This window comes from Hakea prostrata, chromosome 6 (assembly GCF_041222555.1).
Source record: "Hakea prostrata isolate BN-2017 chromosome 6, UWA_Hpros_2, whole genome shotgun sequence".
Classification (NCBI taxonomy): Eukaryota; Viridiplantae; Streptophyta; class Magnoliopsida; order Proteales; family Proteaceae; genus Hakea; species Hakea prostrata.
The window spans coordinates 15863538-15882795 of record NC_142605.1 but is presented as its reverse complement, the minus strand read 5'-3'; the positions used below and the strand labels follow the sequence as shown (position 1 = coordinate 15882795).

General features: G+C 40.6%; 1 protein-coding gene across 1 annotated transcript; it reads left to right on the top strand.

The window, feature by feature from the left end:
• Positions 1 to 5151: 5151 nt before the first annotated feature.
• LOC149012351 (uncharacterized) lies at positions 5152 to 13664 on the top strand. Its single transcript, XM_089157584.1, has 5 exons — positions 5152 to 5343; positions 5614 to 6712; positions 6889 to 6910; positions 7188 to 8129; positions 12896 to 13664. The coding sequence occupies exons 1-5, from the start codon at positions 5152 to 5154 to the stop codon at positions 13662 to 13664; spliced, it is 3024 nt and encodes a 1007-aa protein (XP_089013710.1).
• The last annotated feature ends 5594 nt before the right edge of the window (positions 13665 to 19258 follow it).

Genomic DNA, 19258 nt, shown 5'->3' with positions numbered 1-19258 from the left:
GAGAGAGAGAGATGGAGAGAGAGAAGAGACTTTGAGAAGAGATTAACTTGTTCTCCTTTTCCCATTACTTGGGTCCCATTATATATTATGGTCTTCAGAGAATGTATTACAAAGTTAGAGTCCTCCTGGATTACAAACTCTAGAGTCCCTTCTGGATACTCTTCATCACTACGTGATATAGTCGGTTACAAACTCTAGAGTCCCTTCTGGATACTTCTTCATTAGATATAGTCGATGAGATAGGTGGGTCGTTGTTTGTTTCTCATGGGCCTTATTGGGCTTGCTTCTTTGAGCCTTACTGGGCTTGCCTCTTCTAAAGTATTTGTGACATTTGGGCTGAAATACCTTGGCAAACCCCCACTTGGTAAGCCAGGTTTTCCAGGTGGTGTGGAACCGAGGTTGTATCATTGGTCCGACTTGCCGGATGGCTTACTCGAGAGGGGCGACCTAGGAGCCGGGCTGCCCGGAGTAGGGAAAAACCCCACCGCTGGAGTGGAGCTGCCTAGAGTGGGCCGACGAGGACGTCGTCTTGTAAGAGTGGGGTAATGTTAAGGTTAGTCCCACATCGGTGCCTTACAAGCAATGATGTGGGCTGATATACCTTGGCAAACCCCCACTTGGTAAGCCGGTTTTCCAGGGGAATGTACAATCAATGCTTGATAAAGGGTTTTGTAATGAAAAGTGATTGAATTTTTTTGGGAAGTGCAGCAACAAAGTTTCAACAGTCCAAGCATCAGATCACCACCCTATTCTCAATATTTCTCAAGCTGGTGAGCGTTCCTCGAACATTCCTTTCTGCTTTAATAATGTTTGGATTTCAAGTTCTGGTTTCATTGGTGTGGTTGCTAGTGTTTGGGGCAAACCCGTCCCAGGAGAACCTATGTTCATTTCTTCACAAAAATTAAAGAAATTACAGGGGTTTTTGAAGAGTTGGGCGATATGAATGATGACCTTTTTCATCGAGAGGCTAATGCAAAAACAAAGCTCCTAAAGGCAATACAACTACAAGAGTGTCTGTTACAGCAAAAGGCAAAGGTGAAGTAGCTTTGTGATACTGATAAAAACAGCAAGTTCTTTCAAAACAGCAAGATCTTTCACCGTGCTGTTAAAATTTGAATGGCTAGAAATCATATCAAATCATTGAAAAAACAGAATGGGTTGTGGACATCTGGTTTGGAAGATTTGAAGGAACATGTTGTGGATTATTAAGAAAATTTACACAAGGCGGGGACTTATATACAACAGCCCGAACTATTAGATGCAATTCCAAAAGTACTGATAGAGGAAGAATGTTGTTTACTAGAGGTCATCCCTCCTAAATTGGAAATTAAAAAGGTCGTTTGGGAACTGGGTTTTTTTTGTAGCATGCAGTGAAATCTTTTTTTAGGAAAGGAAGACTGCCAAAAGGTATCTGTGATAATTTGTTACACTAATCCCCAGGATATCAAATGCAAGATACTTCGAGAAGTTTTGCCCTCTTTGTATGGGAAATTATCTTTTGTCAAAATTATTCCCAAGGTGATGGCATCAACACTAAGTATGTGGCTTGTTTCCAAAATTTTATTAGAAGACCAAGAAGCGCTTTCAAAAGGTAAGATCATATCTAAAAATATCTCTGTTGCTTATGAATTATCAAATATGGTGCATGTTTCCATAAGAAAGAGGGGGGTGGATTAGGTCTAAAGGTTGATGTTAAAAATGCCTGTAAGACCTTGTCTTTTGGAACTATCTTTTTGATGTATTAGTCTTTTAAGTTTGAGTTTTTAGGACCATTGGATTGGTGGGTGCATGAATTATTGTTCCTCCAAAAATTTATCTATCCTTCCAAATGGAGGTCTTATAGAGTCTTTTGGTGTGAAAAGGGGGGCTGAGATAAGAAGACCCTATTTTTCCACTGTTGTTTCCTATTGTAGAAGAAGTATTGGGTAAGGGGCTGAAAAGTTTGTTGAGTGCAGGAAAATGGAAAACATTACCAAGGCCGTAGAGGTCCCAACCCTCTTGCTATATGCTAATGATGTATATATTTTTGACAATGCTTCAATTAAGTATGTTAAAAACCTTAAAGCTTTTTTGGAAATGAACCAAGAGTATTCTGGATAGCAAATAAGTCTAAAGAAAAGTAAGTTGTACTTATGGAAAATTTCCCCTCATCGAAAACACAGGGTAGCAGAAATTTTGAGCATGTTAATCTCTCACTTCTCATCCCGATGTCTTGGGATGGATGTGTTAAGAGTTCGTGTCACTAGAGGGCTATTGCCTATACTTGATAAACTTAAATCTTGCCTCCTAGGGTGGAAAGGAAAACTTCTTAGTCAAGCTGATAGACTAAAGTTGGTTTTGTCAGTAATTTCAAGCATGTCGATCCATTCTTTCTCAGTCTACTGGTGGCTAGGAAGTATCACTAAACAAGTAGATGCTTTGATGAAAAATTTTATCCAAACTTGAAATATTCAGTCAGTGAAGAAATTAATGTGGAATGACATACAAGCTATTTGCCAAAATATGAAGGTGGTTTGGGTGGGCGTCATCTTTGTGATGTTAACTTTGAGTGTCTTTGCAATCTAGCAATGATGATCAAACACAAGGAGAGTCGTGGTGCTCTCTTCTTAAGGGTTCGATTATTAGACTTTGTAGGGAATTTAAAACCACTGTTACAACATTCTTCTCTCTTCGGTGGCTTGAAAAAGGTTTGAAAATTTGTCCAAGGGAAGGAGCAATGGGTAATTGGTGACAGAAAAAGGTTAGAGTTTGATCTAACAGTAGTTGGGTGGGATACTATATTGTAGAGTAGGCTAGTTTCAAAGATACTATGAAGTTATTCCATATGACAGTGGGTGATTGTATGGTTATGGAGCATAGGAATCACCAACAGTTGTATTAACTCCAAAGAAAGAAAAGAATGCAATCCAGATGAGTGATGCCAATAGATTGATTAACTCCCTTATGGTTATGTTGGGCAGGAGATGGACAGGCGTTTTCCTTCTTCTTCTGAGCCTCAATACCAGCTTCGTCATATCAGCTCAGAAGGATCATTATCTATACAGGCTCCAGAATGGTAATATGTTCTTCAACCAGGAATGCAAATTTGGTGTATGAACTGTGTCAGTTAACAAATAGAAGTTCGAAAAACCAAGGCATTCAACACAGGAAGTTTCTCAGTCAATGATGCACCATCTGCAGTCTCCAGTCTCCGACTGTGATTTTTTATTCATTGGTAAGATCCAATCCCCGACTGTGATTTTCCTCTGCTGTCCTCTCCAGTCTTGACTATGCTCCAACTTCTCTCAGACCACCTATTGGTTTCCTTGATGATGGATTCCCCTCTCCTTCTCACTCACTCACCGAATCCCCCTTTGTTACCTCCGGATCCTATTCACTCACCGGAGTACGATTCTACGGATAGTGATGAGTTAGTCTGTTTAGATGACGCTTCTGAGGATCGCCTCGCTTCCACTAGGGCGGCGGCTCTAGTTGGCCGAGTTTTGGTTGGTCGTAGATACAGGAATCAAGCGGTTTCGGGTGCCCTTCTTTAGGCTTGGAATCCCAACCATGGTGTGAAGGTCACGCAACTGGAAGAACACAGGTACTTATTTTAATTTGAAAATCCGAATGATTTGGTTAACGTCTTGATGCACGAACCATGGTTCGTTAATGGAAATCTTCTTTTGCTTGAGCCCTGGAAAGAAAATCAATAGTGGCTTTTCAATCGTTTCTCTATCTGGATACAACTTTTCACCTCCAATCTTGAACTGTTGGATGTCAACTTGGGTGAACAGTTCTTCAAGAAACTGGGTATTGTCCAAAATGTGATGTTCATCAATGGTACGGTTGCTGGTCGTCACCACCATTCTTTGAGAGGCAGAGTCATCTTGGAAGCGGATAAAAGACTGAAAGCTTCAATTAAAGTGAGCCGAAGAAGTGGTGCTGTTAACATCTTCCAGATGAAATATGAACGACTCCCTATGGTTTGTTTCCAATGTGGCATTTTGGGACATGAGACAAGTCGTTGCCCCTCAAGCCCTCTTTCCTCTGCGCTGATTGCGCTGCTGGCACTGCCTTCGGATATTCGTGCTTTTCCACCCCCCAACCGCTTGGTGGATGATGCACGCAAAGGTATGGTCATTTACAGTCCTCATCCCTTTCATGAGTTTCTTACCCCATTCTCGGCTTGCCATAGAGATGCTCCTCCGGACATCCCAGTTGCCGGATGTGATGACAATGAAGTGGAACTGCCTTCCCAAACCGCAGACCGAGTTCTTCGTACATAGGTCCCTGACACTGACAACTTTCCTCTCCAGTGTGATCCTGTTCCCACTACCAGACAAATGAGAGATTCTGGAAGCACGTCTTCTGCTCAATGTCTATCCCTCATTACCCATCCTCTCTCTATAACGGCCTCTGACTCGCAGCCCTCGTCCTCTGCACCTCTCCAGTCTCTGCTCCCCCCTAACCATGAGCCTAGTCACTCTGCAACTTGGCCGTTGGGCACCAATCTCTCATTAACCTATCAACCCCCTCACAGCAGTCCTAATCTCGAAATTTCAAATACTTTCAAAAAATTAATACCCTCCCTGGAGAATATTACCATTGCACCACCTTTCTCCCAAAAAGATTGGCCCATCTAGCAGTCAACTCAAAAAACACTTCCAACCCTTCACATGCTAAGCCCAAACAACCCAGGCCCATTAACCATTGTATCTAACACTTGCCATTTCCTTTCCACTCATGTTCAAAGCCCAGATCTACACCGTCCATCCATCTCCTCTGATCAAAATTCAATTTCTACTCTCACCTCAGCCTCTTCAAAACCACTGATATCCAACAAAGCTCATCGGCCCAGAACAGCTGCTTCTCTGCCTCTTTCCATATCATCCCCTGATCAAAAAAGAGCTCGCAGAATGAGACCATATCCGGAAATCAATGGTATAGCTCTCAACAAAAATTCTTTTTTATCAGAAAACCCCATGGGTGCTGGAGATCAGCCCCATGGGGAGCCATGAAGATTCTTAGCTGGAACATTAGAGGTTTGGGAGGTCCCTCTAAGTTCCGATCACTGAAAACCTCCTAAAGGACCAAAAGCCTGATATTGTCTTCCTCATGGAATGTAAATGCAACATTGTTCGTATCAGGAGGCTGGCCCAAGTTCTTAGAATGGATGGATATTTCAATGTGGATTCTATTGGTGCAGCAGCAGAATTGGGTGTATTCTGGAAAAATGGCTACTCAGTTGAGATTCTTCATGCTTTGCAGAATTTATTGGATATGAAATGTGTGTCTTCTGACCAAGTGACATATAATATATCTGGATTTTATGGAGCTCCAAATCCTGCTAACAGAGAATCGGTTTGGGCATGTCTGCGAGAGTTAGCACCGACCAAACTAGAGAATTGGCTCATGGTGGGAGATTTTAACTTGACCTTACATTGGAAAGAATGAAGTGGTGGCTCTAGAAGAAATTCTCATGACTCGTCTGGATTTCGTAGTCTTATTGATGCTTGTTTCCTCATTGACTTAGGATTCCAAGGCCCCCAATACACCTGGACGAATCGTAGACTGGGCTTAAATAATATTAGAGTTCGTTTGGACAGAGCTTTCATAAACAACCTTTGGCAGATCCAATTTCCAGATTCAGCAACTTTTGTGTCTCCACACCACTCTTCTGATCATTATCCATTATTGGTTGATACGGATGGTGGAAGAATGTATGGGCCTCGACCATTTCGGTTTGAGAACATGTGGTTCAGACATCCTGATGCACAACGAATTGCTCTCCAAGCCTGGTCAATTAATGTCACTGGAACTGCTAGCAACAAACTAGAAAAAAGGCAGCGGAACACCAAGGTGGTTTTCAGAAAATGGAACAAGGAAATCTTTGGTCGTATTCAGGAAACTATTAAAGGCCTTAAGGAGGACATGGCAATTCTCATGAATGCCTCTGCTGACTCATATTCCCAGGAGCGTATGAACCTATTGTCCATCAAACTAGAGGAAGCAATGGCTCAGGAAGAAATCTTCTGGCAGCAAAAATCTCGTCTTCAATGGCTACAGTGTGGTGATCTTAATACGGCCTTCTTCCATGCCACTACTCTTCAGAGAAGACGCCATAACCGAATTCTTAAATTAAAACTGCAAGATGGCTCTTGGATCCTTTCTCCACCAGAAATTATTCACGAACCTGTCTCTTACTTCCAAAGGGCCTATACTACTGAAGGTACAAATCCAACCACTTTTAACACCTTGCTTCATTGTACTAGATCTGTTGTTACTTCTGAAATGAATGATCTACTACTTAGTCCCCCAACCATGGATGAAATCAAGACTGCTTTATTTGCCATGGCTCCGGATAAATCCCCGGGTTGGGATGGACTACCTCCAGGCTTCTTTCAACGGTTTTGGGATATAATTAAAGAGGATTTGTTTGCTTTTGTGAATGACATTTTCAGCTCTAGAATCTTCCCCAAGCATTTCAATAAAACACTCATATGCCTTATACCCAAAAAGCCCAATGTTCAGATGATGGATGACTTCCACCCAATTAGCCTATGTGGAGTAGCTTCCAAGGTTTTCTCTAAGGTGATTGCAATCAGACTCTCTGGTATTCTTCCAAGTATCATTGATCCTCACCAAACTGCATTTACCTCTGGAAGATCCATATCTGAAAATATCATTGTTGCAAATGAAATGTACCAGTACATCAAGAAGAAGAGAAAAGGTAAGACTCATTTCATGGTTGCCAAAGTGGATATAAAAAAAAGCCTATGACAGTCTCGATTGGCAATTCACTGAGCAGGTGCTTCTTCGACTGGGTTTCCATTCTCATTGGGTTGACCTTATTAGGCAAGCATAAGATCAGTGTCATTTTCTCTGCTTATTAATGGTACAATTCAGGGCAATATACTTCCTTCAAGAGGTATTCGTCAAGGTGATCCCTTATCCCCTGCGATTTTTTCATTGTGCTCGATGGCTTTATGTCACTTATTTGACAATGCAGCTCAAGAAGGTCTAATTCGTGGCATTAGTATTAAACAAAGAGCTCCTAGACTCTCCTACTTGCTATTTGTAGATGACATCCTCATATTCTCTGAAATTTCCATTCAACTTATTCATGGGCTAAAGGAATGTCTTGACTGTTTTTGCAATGGCTCAGGGTAGCAAATCAATAGATCTAAATCCTCTGTGTTTTTCAGTCCAAGCACACCAAGCTGCTGGAGGAGATGGTTTACAAAGATCTTAAAAATGCAGATGGATACAATCCCCAACAAATACCTTGGCATTCCAATGGACTACACATCTCACAAATCTGATTTTCTATCTGGATTACAAGATAAGGTACACTCCCGTATTGCTGGATGGAAAGGGAACCTTCTTTCTCTTGCTGGGAAATCAGTCTCATCCATCATCTCCAACTATGCTGGTCTCCATCTTTTGCTCCCACAAATGCACCATGTAGAAATTCGAAAAGCCTCTAGCCGGTTTTTCTGGAATTCCAATCCTCTTGGTGGTCAAATTCATTGGATTTCCTGGGCAAGATTATGCCAATCTAAGTTGCATGGTGGTCTTGGCTTTAAAGATTCATGTCTCCACAACAAAGCCCTCTTATCAAAATTAGCTTGGAAAATCTGGGCAGAACCTGATCTGTGGTGGGTACAAATTCTACGAGCCATATACTTCCCAAGATCATCTTTCCTAAATGCTACTACAAGGCACCAACCTACTCACATTTGGAGAAGTATTCTTGCTGGTCGAGATGTGCTGAGGAAAGGCCTAGTATGGAATGTTGGAGACGGAGCCTCGATTCACATTTGGGAAGATGCTTGGCTTACTAATAACCCTGACTACCGTATTACCTCAGTTAAACCACTTAACTGCCAGTTAAATATGGTTCAAGAGCTACTGTCTAATGATGGGCACTGGAATCTCCCACTTCTTCAAAGTCTTTTCAATGCACAAGACATCAATCCTATTATTCAGATTCGGCCGGCTAGAAGAAGAGGATATGATATTCAGATATGGGGTCCTTCTCCAAATGGTTCACATTCGGTCAAGAGCACCTATCAATTCTTATACAATGAACAGCATTCTCAACTCAGCTCTCGGCCTTCTACTTCTACCCATCACTCACATCAGAGGTACTCGTCTCCCATATGGAAACTAATTTGGAATTCTGCTACACTACCTAAGATAAATTTTCTTATATGGCGAATGTGTTCATGTCACACCCCGCCCGCCAGGCCCGGTTACCCGCCCGACGACCCGTGGGTGCGATCCGTCACAGGATCCATGGTTTTAGTCTATCAATAATAATAAATACAAATACCTATAATCAAGAGCAAGAATAGTACAATAATAAAAAAAAAGGTTACAGGAGTCCAAATACTCCAATAAAAATCCAAGAACGAACGAAAGAGGGAAAATCAAGAATCAAAAGTAATATCGAGTTCAGCGGAAGCAAAATAAATAACTAAATAATCTTCTTCTTCAGGAGGCTTCATGCTTTGCAAGTTCATGTATCACTGTCTGTGCCACATCAGCTTCAAACGAGAAGGCTCTTTCATACGAATCATCTCCAACTTCCGACGTTGTGCAACCATCTGTACAGTTTATATAATACATACAATGAAAGGAATGAGTTCCAACGAACTCAGTAAGGAACAAGCAATTCTCATATATATGTCAGTACAATCCACGAATGCACAGATGAAATGATATGGATGATATGCAGAAATATGAATGCTACTAAGATCTAACTATGCAAGTCTCTAATGGCTGACATGCTTTAAGATATACATCAGCCCTCCTTTGGGTAAGTCTCATCACTCTGATCCGGCAAGGACTGGTTACCTCTGGAGGGATCCTGGACAAAGGGGTAAGTCCACACGGCTCTCAAAACCGTGGTGGGGGTTAAGTCAACACTCTCTCACCACAACCATTGGCAATGAGTACGGCGCATGTCGGGGTTTCTAATCCAATGCAAGGTCATAATGGTAACATACTATATGAAGTCCAGATACTTCCCCTATGGCACCAACCAACTCGGTTCGATCCTTCGCAACCTAGGAGTGTGAATCCTCACGGACCGGCTACCTCGTTGGACTCCACTCCTTAACCCTATGGTCATCCACATATTATTGGGGCGGATGCTCTCATGACTCCTCGCGACACCCGGTCCGCTCCTTGGATGTCCATGAGCCCAACCCTAACATATGCAACCCTACCATTACATGACCAACGTGGACCACCGAGTCTCCGACGGACTGGTTACCGCTGTTGGATGAAACATAGTCACGTCACCATTGTCACGGGTCACCCGGCTCAATTCCCCGCCGAAAGGGTAATAGCATGTGGGGTACCTAGCCATGCAATTCTAGACTCCCTAAGTATGTCATCAAGTAATCATGATAGTGCTGGAGACATCAGCAGGCATGTGTCCCATTCCACAGCCTTCTGATATCCCAAGCTAAGATATCCCAAAGGAATACCCCTTCCATCACAATCACACTACAATCACTCTTTATCATACCATGAACAGTTGTGCAATATCATGAAAGATGAAGTACATCAAGGAATACCACAACAAGCGTACAATAAGATTCACATGCTTTATACAATTACAGCAAGTTACATGATCAAAGAATAGTAAATAGAACAACAGAATCATCATGTATATGTAATTGCATATAAATAAGAATGCATGTCCTTACCTGTAATTATGTAAAACTCCTCTAACTTGAATTCCAGAAACTATTATAAGACTTTTACTTGAAACAGAGAACACCTAGGCATAGGGTTACAAGAATATAAAAGAGTCAAGAGTCAAAACAAATCCAAATCAAACTTACACAGACACTGGAAACCGGCCGGTCGCTTGAGCCGGTCGCTAGGTTGAGCGACCGCCACTAGTGACCGCCCCAAAAATAGAGAGTTTCAGATCCGAAACTTAGGCTTCTGATCATCCGTTTTCAATCCGGATTTCGAGTGATCATGGCCAAAGTCTCGAATCTAACACTCCAAGAGACACTAGGTGAAAAGAAACCTAACAATTATCATAAATGGATTACCCAGAAACTCTCCCCTTGACTAGATCCATCCATTAACAAATGCAGGGATTCGTTTCTGGACAGGATCTCATCAAGAACATTGAAAAGGGAGTACAACAAATCAATTGGGTAACCACTAACAAAAAGGAGATGGGTTCATATCAATTAGAGGTTAAAAAGAAGAGAATTGCAGATGGAGATTCATTACCTTAATCAGAATCACCAAGAATAGAAGAGAAAAGGTTTCATATCATTAACAACACTTGAGTTGAATCCCGACGTTTCACAGCCCCTAATCGCCCAAAATAGCAATCCCGAACATAATAATGCGTTAATAGGGCGAGGGATGCTATTTATAACGAACAGGGGGCAAAATAGGGCAAAACCCCGAAAGAACCGGCGGTCGTAGGCGGTCGCTTGGTTCAATCGACGCCACCACAACCGCCCCCATGTATATTGCTATACAAGGGTGCTTTGCTCATGGGGTTGATAACCAAGTACAACCTAACCCAAAAGAAGACATGGGGGAGATCATAGTCCGAAAAATCAATCATAATAGGTTTGTAACAAAGAGGTTAGGGTTTCATCATAACATATGGCTCATGAAAAGGTTATGATCACGGAAAGAGAGGGAATGATTGTTATCAAGAAAATAACAAGAAATCATAGGAAATCTAGTTTATGTTAATGAAACATTACCCATGAGGTTTCCCACATGGAAGGTTACAAGAGGTTTCGAAAAGATCATTCAAGGGTTAGGGTTTCAAGGAATTTATTTGGCTAGGGTTAAGATCATGATGATGATCATAGATCTCAAAGAATAGGATGAGATCATGGAATAGATGGTTGCAAGGATGCATCATCTTTTTCCTGATCTCAAACAAGAACAAGAACGAAGAAAGAATAATTAGAAATCCTAATTAGGTTAAACATGGATCATGAAGAAAATATAGTGTGATCAAGGATAAAGAATTAGAGAATGATAGGTTACAATTTTAGTAAAGAAAACACATTGATTGGCTGTTAACAAGATCAAACTAAGGGTTCTTGGTTTGATCCAAGAGGTTAGGATTTCACCCTTTTTTTGGCTCCCAATGAAAAGGTTGAGAGCACCGGATGAAGGGAAATAAATTGATAGCCAATAAAACAGGAAGACATAGATGATCAAGTTTAGGTTAACACAAATATCACCCAAGGGAAAGAGAAACAAAGAATCAAGATTCACCCATGGGAAAGAGAAACAAAGAATGCACAATCTGAAAAAGTGTTGGGAAGTTTCCAACAGATAAAAGAACAATAGGGTTTCATATATTGTTACCTCTCATAAGAGTTGGTTACCTCTCATGAGAGTTACCCATAATTAATTCTCACAAAAACAACCCAAGATAGATAAAGGAACATCTCATTAGTATTTCAAAATAAAGAATGGAATTAGAAAGGGTCTACTAATGAGAGAAAATAAGGTTCTCAATTAAAGTGAAGGGAAATAAATTCAAATCATATAATTAGGGATTTACTAACAAGAATCCGTGTATCCCACGAAAAGACTAAGGAGAATAAAGATTCACCCTTAGGGCAAAGAATTTACAATCAAGAAAGGTTTTGGGGAGAGTCCAAAGAATTAATAGAAAATAGAAGGGTTGCCAATTGGTTACCCTATCATGAGAGTTACCCAAGAATTTCCCCTCAAAATCTCTCCCTTCTGGTTTTCAATGGTCCAAGGAATATCAGGGATCAACTCCTCAATCATGAGGACACAAGGGAAGGTCATGGTAATAATATGAGACCTTCCCCACAATAATAAAGATAGGTAGGAAATTAGGGAAAGTATCATTAAGAGCTTTGGGTGGAATCAAATTCGAGGATCGTCGCCATTTGGCTTCAAGATCATAGAGTGAATTGGGGGATTCACTCTAGGGTTAAAAGAATTAAAGAAGAGGTCATTACAGTAGTGTAATACCCTTCTCATGATCAGAAAATCAGAAGTAGAGAAGAAAGAATGAATTAAAGAAGAAGCGAATTGAATACCAACCTTTTAGAAGAGAAACCGCTGAAGAAACCTGAACAGATACTTTCTTGGCTTCGAAGGAGAGGATCTAGGGCTTATCCCACGTTCTACAAGGCTTAGAAACAGATTGAGAGTGAAAAACATGGAGTTCCCCCTTTTATATATCACAAAGAGTCCAAGAATTACTAGGGTTTCACCAAACTGACCAAACTGACCCTGTTGGTTGATTGGTTGCCAAAGAGGAAGTTCAACGGTCGATCCCACGCTATCAAGAGGTTTAGAAACATGGTGGGAATAGTTTACCACGAAATTAAAAGAAATAAAGCTTTTGAAAACCTTCAAAACAGATATTTACCAAAATGCCACTGCCTGGACAACTTGTTCAAAAATAGGGATTTAATGGGCCTAACTTCAATATTTTTGGATGGGCTTCTTTCAACACATCATATTACTTACCTAGTATGGAGGGATGTCTTCAAACTAGGTCCAACTAAGCTTTAGGTCCATCAACCAAGTTCTTCTTCACAAATAAATAGTTCAACACCAAATCAAATAAGGTTTCCATAAGGAAACACCATCATCAATATCCATGGGTTTTGGGTCAAACACCATATCTTCTACTGAGATGGCCCACAAAGACATCTTCCTAAGATTTTAAAAGATAGTAAAACTGAAATCACGGTCAAACTTCAAAGTCAACATTAAACAAAACCCGACTTCACCCAAAACACATCGGGTTTCCAGGCTAGATTTAGGCTGGGTGTCACAGTTCAAATGGCCTGCCTACAACCACTGCTCTTTGGCATCGGCAAATCCCTGTTGATACAAGCTGTTTGCGGTGTGGTAACAGTCCGGAAACTACGGATCACTTATTCTTTGAGTGTCCATATGCCAAGGCGATTTGGTTCGGCTCTCACATTTCACCTCTGATTCAGCCTACGTCTGAATCTTATTTAGCAGAGTGGCTTTCAGCTTGGTGTGCTCTTAAAAGGAAGGATAAAAGAATTGCTGCTAATCTTTTCACTCAAGCGACTTTCATCCTTTGGTCTATATGGCTGGCCCGAAACAATTTCATTTTTAATGGACTTGAATCTACTCCTCATGAGGTAATTTCTAAAGCCTTTACTGCTTGCTATGAATTTACCTCTATGTGGAGCTCCCCTTCCCAATCGAGTACAGCGCACCAATCTACTAGCTGGACTCCACCTCCTGACGGTTGGCTTAAAATTAATTCGGATGCTGCATTCCCTTTCTCTGCTTCTCGTGGTGGCATTGGTATTATCGGTAGAGATAACAAAAAGGAAATTACCTTTGTCTTCTCGGAGGAGATTCTGATGAGTTCCAGCTTAATTGGTGAGTTTGAAGCTATCAAAGCTGGTATCCAATATGCTATTGAGCTTGGTCATCGGAGAATCATCGTCGAGTCGGATTGCTTGGCTACTATTCTTGCTCTCAATGCTGAGGCTGCTGCTCCAATTGCTGCAAGGCTAGTAGTGGAGGATATTCTAGACTATGCTTCTTCAGCCTCTGTTGTGTTTTCTTTTATTCCGCGTTCTTCAAATTTTGTTGCGGATTGTTTGGCCTTGCGTGGCATTTCTCTTGGCTCCATGTGCTTCTAGCCTGTGAGCTCCCCCTGGCTTTAAGAGTTACTTGCTCTTGAGTCAGGCTCTGTTGCTTCCACTTCAGTTTCTGTTGAATAAATCTCATTTCACCAAAAACAAAAAAAAAAAAAAAAAAAAAAACTCCAAAAGAAAGAAATATTTGAATTAGTTCATTCAATTCCTATTCTTCTTCCTAATCTATCTCAGCAGAAAGTATGTTTTGGCGAATTCTCTGTAAAATGGAGAGTATTGGGGGCAAATAATGACCAATTAGATAAAGAACTAAAGAATAATAACAATAACAACAAAAAAAAAACAATAATCGAGAGAATCGGTGATGGGAGGAAAGCTTTGTTTTGGAGAGATAGGTGGGTAGGGAACGAGGGGCTGTTGGAAACGTTGGTGACAGCCCTAGTGCCTTCTCAAACTCGTGGAGATTCAATATACCAATATATAAATGAAGATGGAACATGGGGGATCAAATTTTGAGGATCACCTTTCTAGCAAGAATTTGTGAGAAAATTTAACTCTTCTGATCTCATCTAAAGGGGAAAGGAAATGACGTTATATTGTGGAATCCAGAGCCAATTAGTATTTTTTTCAATTCGGTCTACATATGGTGTTTTAGTGGCAGAAAATACAATCAGCTCCATTGGGAAGTATGATGCAAACTATTGGGAGAGAATCTGGAGGCTTAAATTACCCAGTCGAATGAGCAATTTCTTCTGGCTTGCGTCTAAGGACAAGTTACATTCAAATGACGGAAAAAAGTTTGAAAATTCAAGATTGAGACAGATGTAGCCTTTGCATGAATGAGGTGGAGAGCTCACTGCATATTTTCACAGGGATTGTGGTTTCTCAAAAAGTATTTGGCATTATCTTGTTAAAGCCAAAAACCATCTCTAGTTTTTTGGTTGCAATCGGGAAGACTGAATGTATGGAAACGTGTGTGGGATAGCTTCAAGATGGAGGCCTAACTGGGAAGAGAAGTTTGTTTGCGCCTTATATTTTATATGGTATTGGAGGAATATGGATGCACACAAAGAAGACTATACTAGGCTGGGGAACGATGTGAGCATTATTGAAGACTACTATGCAATGAAGCTTGAAAGTTCTACAAGAAAGCAGTTCACAATCTAGCGAAGGAAATCAAAGGTTTGGGTTGGAAATGTCCTCAAGAGAGGTGGTTTAAGTGCAACACTGATGCTTCTATTAGTGTGAAGGATCAATATTCCCAGATTGCTGGAGTCACACGGGATCAACAAGGGAGGTTGATCAGAGGGGGTCTTCTTCAGAGAATCAACTTGTGTAAAGTGTTGGAGGCAAAATTGTTAGCAGTCCACAAAGGGGTGAGAGTGGCACTCGACTTAGGAGCTTGGCCGGTGGAAATAGAATCTGATTCTTTGGAAACTATTTCGATGCTTGAATCCAACATTGAGAAGCAGGGAAGTTACAGGAATTTAATAACAGAAATTCTAAGTTTGTTCGTATCAAGGGGACATGTTCATTTCTATCATGTGTCACGAAACAATAATAGAGCAACAAATTGGTTATCCAAGAAGTCTATGAGAGCTGAAGAAGTTATGATTTTGCTCTTAGAAGCCTAGCTAGAGCTGAAGAAGATTATTGAGGAAGATCTCCAGGGAGGTGCCTTGTACACTTATTTTTGCTCTTTGACCCCATATTTGTACCCAAAAATAATAAGATCACCAACTTTCAACAAGGGAAGAAAATTGTTAGGTGGGCGTGTGTTGGTTGTGACCAACAAGATCACCTGACCTAGACCTAAACCTATTATTGATGCGTCAATATTCAAGCTGCTATTCATATTGCTTCAAATCATGTGTTTCAACAATAATGGAAACATATTGAAGGAGATTATCACTCAGTTGAGACACCTTCATGTTTTGGTTTTAGTCAAGGGTAGTTAAGGTATAATGTTTTGTTTGCTTGTTTGAGTTGTTTCTTATTTCCTATAATGTTTTGTTTGCTTGTCTGTTATTTCCCTATTTTGTCACTTAAGTCAATATAAAAATTAAATGAAACGGGAGCTCCAACACTAAGTAGAAAACTACAAAGTAATATAAACACAGATTCTGATTGTTCTTCTCTTTTTTTCTTTTTTCTTTTTTATTTACAATGTGAAATGACAAAAAAGGATTCAGGAGAGACTTTAAGTTGTTGGAAAGCGGGGATTAGCTTATTTGTATTTATTTTATTATTGTTTCCATTTTATCATTCCATAATTCCACCAATTACAGTAGTGACTAGCTATAGGATGTAACATAGGATACAGTACACATGTTCAGAAACCAATTGTTCATTTCTGACAATGCCATAAACTCAAGGCACAAAAGCTTAAATCTGTATCACGAAGCACAATATCTTTTGGTAATCAACAATAATCTATACTCATCGATTCTTCCTAGAGTAAGCCTTTGTCTCAAAAGAAATTACACCGACATGTTACGAGAATCGAAATGCATCACTTCTTGTAGATTACAAAAAGGAAATGAGTTCAAAGAACTCAACAAGGCGAGTCGTTCCACAATGCACAAATCATACGATACAAGTCACAACATGATGTAAGATGATATGAGACAATAATGCAATATGATTCTAACTGTGAGTATGCTAGTCTCTAAGGTAGACATGCTTTAAGCCATAGCACCATATTTCTTTAGGTCGTCGTCATCACTCCCCCTCAATCATACATGATATCTTGGGTCTGTGGGGTAATTGGGTAAAGTCCTCATCAGAAATCATGGTTGGGATTAAGTCACCACTCTCTCACATCACCATTGGTATAAGTATTGGCGCATGTCACGGCGAAGCCCTAGCCCAATGCAAGTTTTCTACTCGATCGTATCAAGTCAAATCCGGATACTTCCCCTATGGCATCGACCAACTCGGTTCCATATCCTTCACACTAGAGTCAGCGTATCCTATGGCTACAACTGACTCGGACTACGGACTCATCAACCCTATTGGTCATCCACAAATAGTAAACGGGAAGCTCTCACGTTCTCTCACGGATTGGTTACTGGTCTTGAGCGCCCGTGAGCCCAAGTCTATCCATTTGCAACCCTACCAATAAATGGCCCCTTCCGAGTATCCGCAATATAGTTTATGTCCTCTCACGGATTGGTTACCGGTCTTGAGCACCCATCAAACCATACCTTACCACGGGTCGTTTGGTCTCAATATTCTTCCGATTCAGGTCTGATACAACAAAGATAGTGTCGATGACTTGGGAGAGTGTCGATGGACACCTTCGGAGAACATCCCATACTATTCCCTCCGATGTCCTACCGACACTTCCCAATCCCAAGTCATACTTAGTCATTCACAAGCTCAATCTTATCATATCATACATGATCAATAATTCATCATATAAACAAAGACGTAGTATAACATGATCAATCATATATGTAATCATAAAGAATAATTAAGCATGATATTTCGAATGACATGTAACATAATATTGCTAATATAAAGTGCATACAAGAATCATACATGGCTAAGGAATACATAAATGAAGTATATCTACTAAGTTTTCAAAGTAGAAGTAGATTTGCAAAATCAACGTACTTGAGGTAACGACCGTCCTTACCTTAATTGAGTCAGAAATAAAACCAAGAATCACCAAGAATAGCCCAAAAGTCAGTGTTTGTACCCTAGATAACATATAATCGACATTAGAGAAGAAAGTAATCGAATCGGAGGTCAAACGAAGCAATTCGGCCAAAGACAGAGTTGTTGTCATATCTTGGTCGACTGGCTGGTCGACTGTCAGTCGACCAAAGCAAACAGAACGGGCAGAAATGGAGATTTGGCCCGAAACTATTCTTCCGGTGCTCCAATCGACATGAGACTTGGAGGGCATGATTATGGCAATATGGGGACACTACACACAAAATATTATCATGATCCAACGGTCCAATTATGAATACCCAAATTGAAACCCTATGTTCAATATGCTAAACATCAAGCATTGAATTGGAATTGATTGCAATAGCAAGAATTGATGGGGAATCAATTAAGGGAATGCTAAGAACTAAATTAGAATCATGATTCAATAGTAATTCAAACCTAGCATACATCTATACCTCAGTTTAAATCAAAGAATAGGTTGAAATGAAAGAATTCATGGGATTGTAATGTAGGTGAGCATAATCATACCAAGAATGAATTGAGATTGATGGAAATGAATGGGGAAGCTCATCGCCAAGTGTTTGCAAGGTTGCAGCACTTCAACCATGGTCCATAGAGTATAAATTAATAGGAGATTGAGTAGATTAGAAGAAGAATAAGAGAATTCATACCTTGAAGTGATGATTGAGATGGGAAGCCAATGATTGAAGTCAATAATCTTCACAAACACCAAGAGATGGCCTAGGGAATGTCACTCCTAGTTCTTTGGAGTGCCAATGATCAGGGTAGACCTTCATTCACGAGTTCCAAAAAGGTAGGGTCAAAATGGTAATTATTTTTGTGATTTTTCGAATTTCATAATCATTGGTCGGTGCTGGTCGATCGATCAAGGCTGAAAACAACCTTAGAACAGGGATTCGGAAGGCCAAACTGATCCAAATTGAGTTGGGTTTTCTCCTACAAGTCAATCAACAAGTCTAGTTTCAAGAAATACCTTCGGATTGAGCATGGGGGTTCAATAGGTGCTTCAACTAATTCAATCTTCTTTGATGCAGAGATTTTCACTAAACACTGACAATGTGCTCAAGTAAGGGGCATCACTGTCAATATCCATAGGCTCTGGATCAAGCATCAAATCTTCAACTATGAGGGCCCACAAGTCTCTTCTACCTCCGCTCCGGGTCTTTGGACCTACAACAGTACAAAACACGGGCTGGGTCAGGGTTAGGATAAGGCTGGATTTTACAGAGGCAATATCTCCCCGGAGATCTAGTTCTATGTCGAACAGTTGCATCAGACCCAACCAAACAGGGAAAACTAGCTCCAAATTGGGAAGGACCATATATAGTCATTCAACAGGTCACTGGAGCATATCACTTACAAGATCCAGAGAGCGGGACAACTGATTCCTCGATAATGGAATTCGAGCAATCTGAGAAAGTATTATCAGTAAATATGGGATGTTAAGGGACCTTCTCCTCGTTTTGTTTAGCAAACATTTCTAGCTTTATAAAGGCAATATATACTCAAGGTTCAGTGAGAATTTTTTTTCATAGATGCATGAAGTACCAATGATTGAAAGAATATAGTGATGATTTCTCAACTAGACAACACATAACAAGTTGGGAGATTCTCCACACTCAGATCAATCAACTAATATGTGCTCGGGATACTATCCTAACCAAATAAAAACATGGTGAAGTCCCAGGATGGTAAATGACTCATTATTAACTGGCTTGACAACGAATCGCTTTTAAGCACCCGCACGAGTGAACGATCGAGATTTATTCAGCATCGACGATCGAGATTTGAAGACGGCTTGAAAGTTTGAGCTCACGAATCCAAAACAGGGGTTCAGAAACCGTCGTTTGGGTTACGTGAGCCACGATAGTTCGACTGCAAAAGGACGCATGGCATTGCCCTTACAACGCTCGAGGAAAAAGTGATCACCGCATTAA

Coding starts and splice junctions, on each gene's coding strand:
- LOC149012351 (XM_089157584.1), top strand. CDS start 5,152: ATGGATGGATATTTCAATGTGGATTCTATTGGTGCAGCAGCAGAATTG. Junction 5,344..5,613: donor ATCCTGCTAACAGAGAATCG/GTTTGGGCATGT, acceptor AACCTTTGGCAG/ATCCAATTTCCAGATTCAGC. Junction 6,911..7,187: donor CAATATACTTCCTTCAAGAG/GTATTCGTCAAG, acceptor TGTGTTTTTCAG/TCCAAGCACACCAAGCTGCT.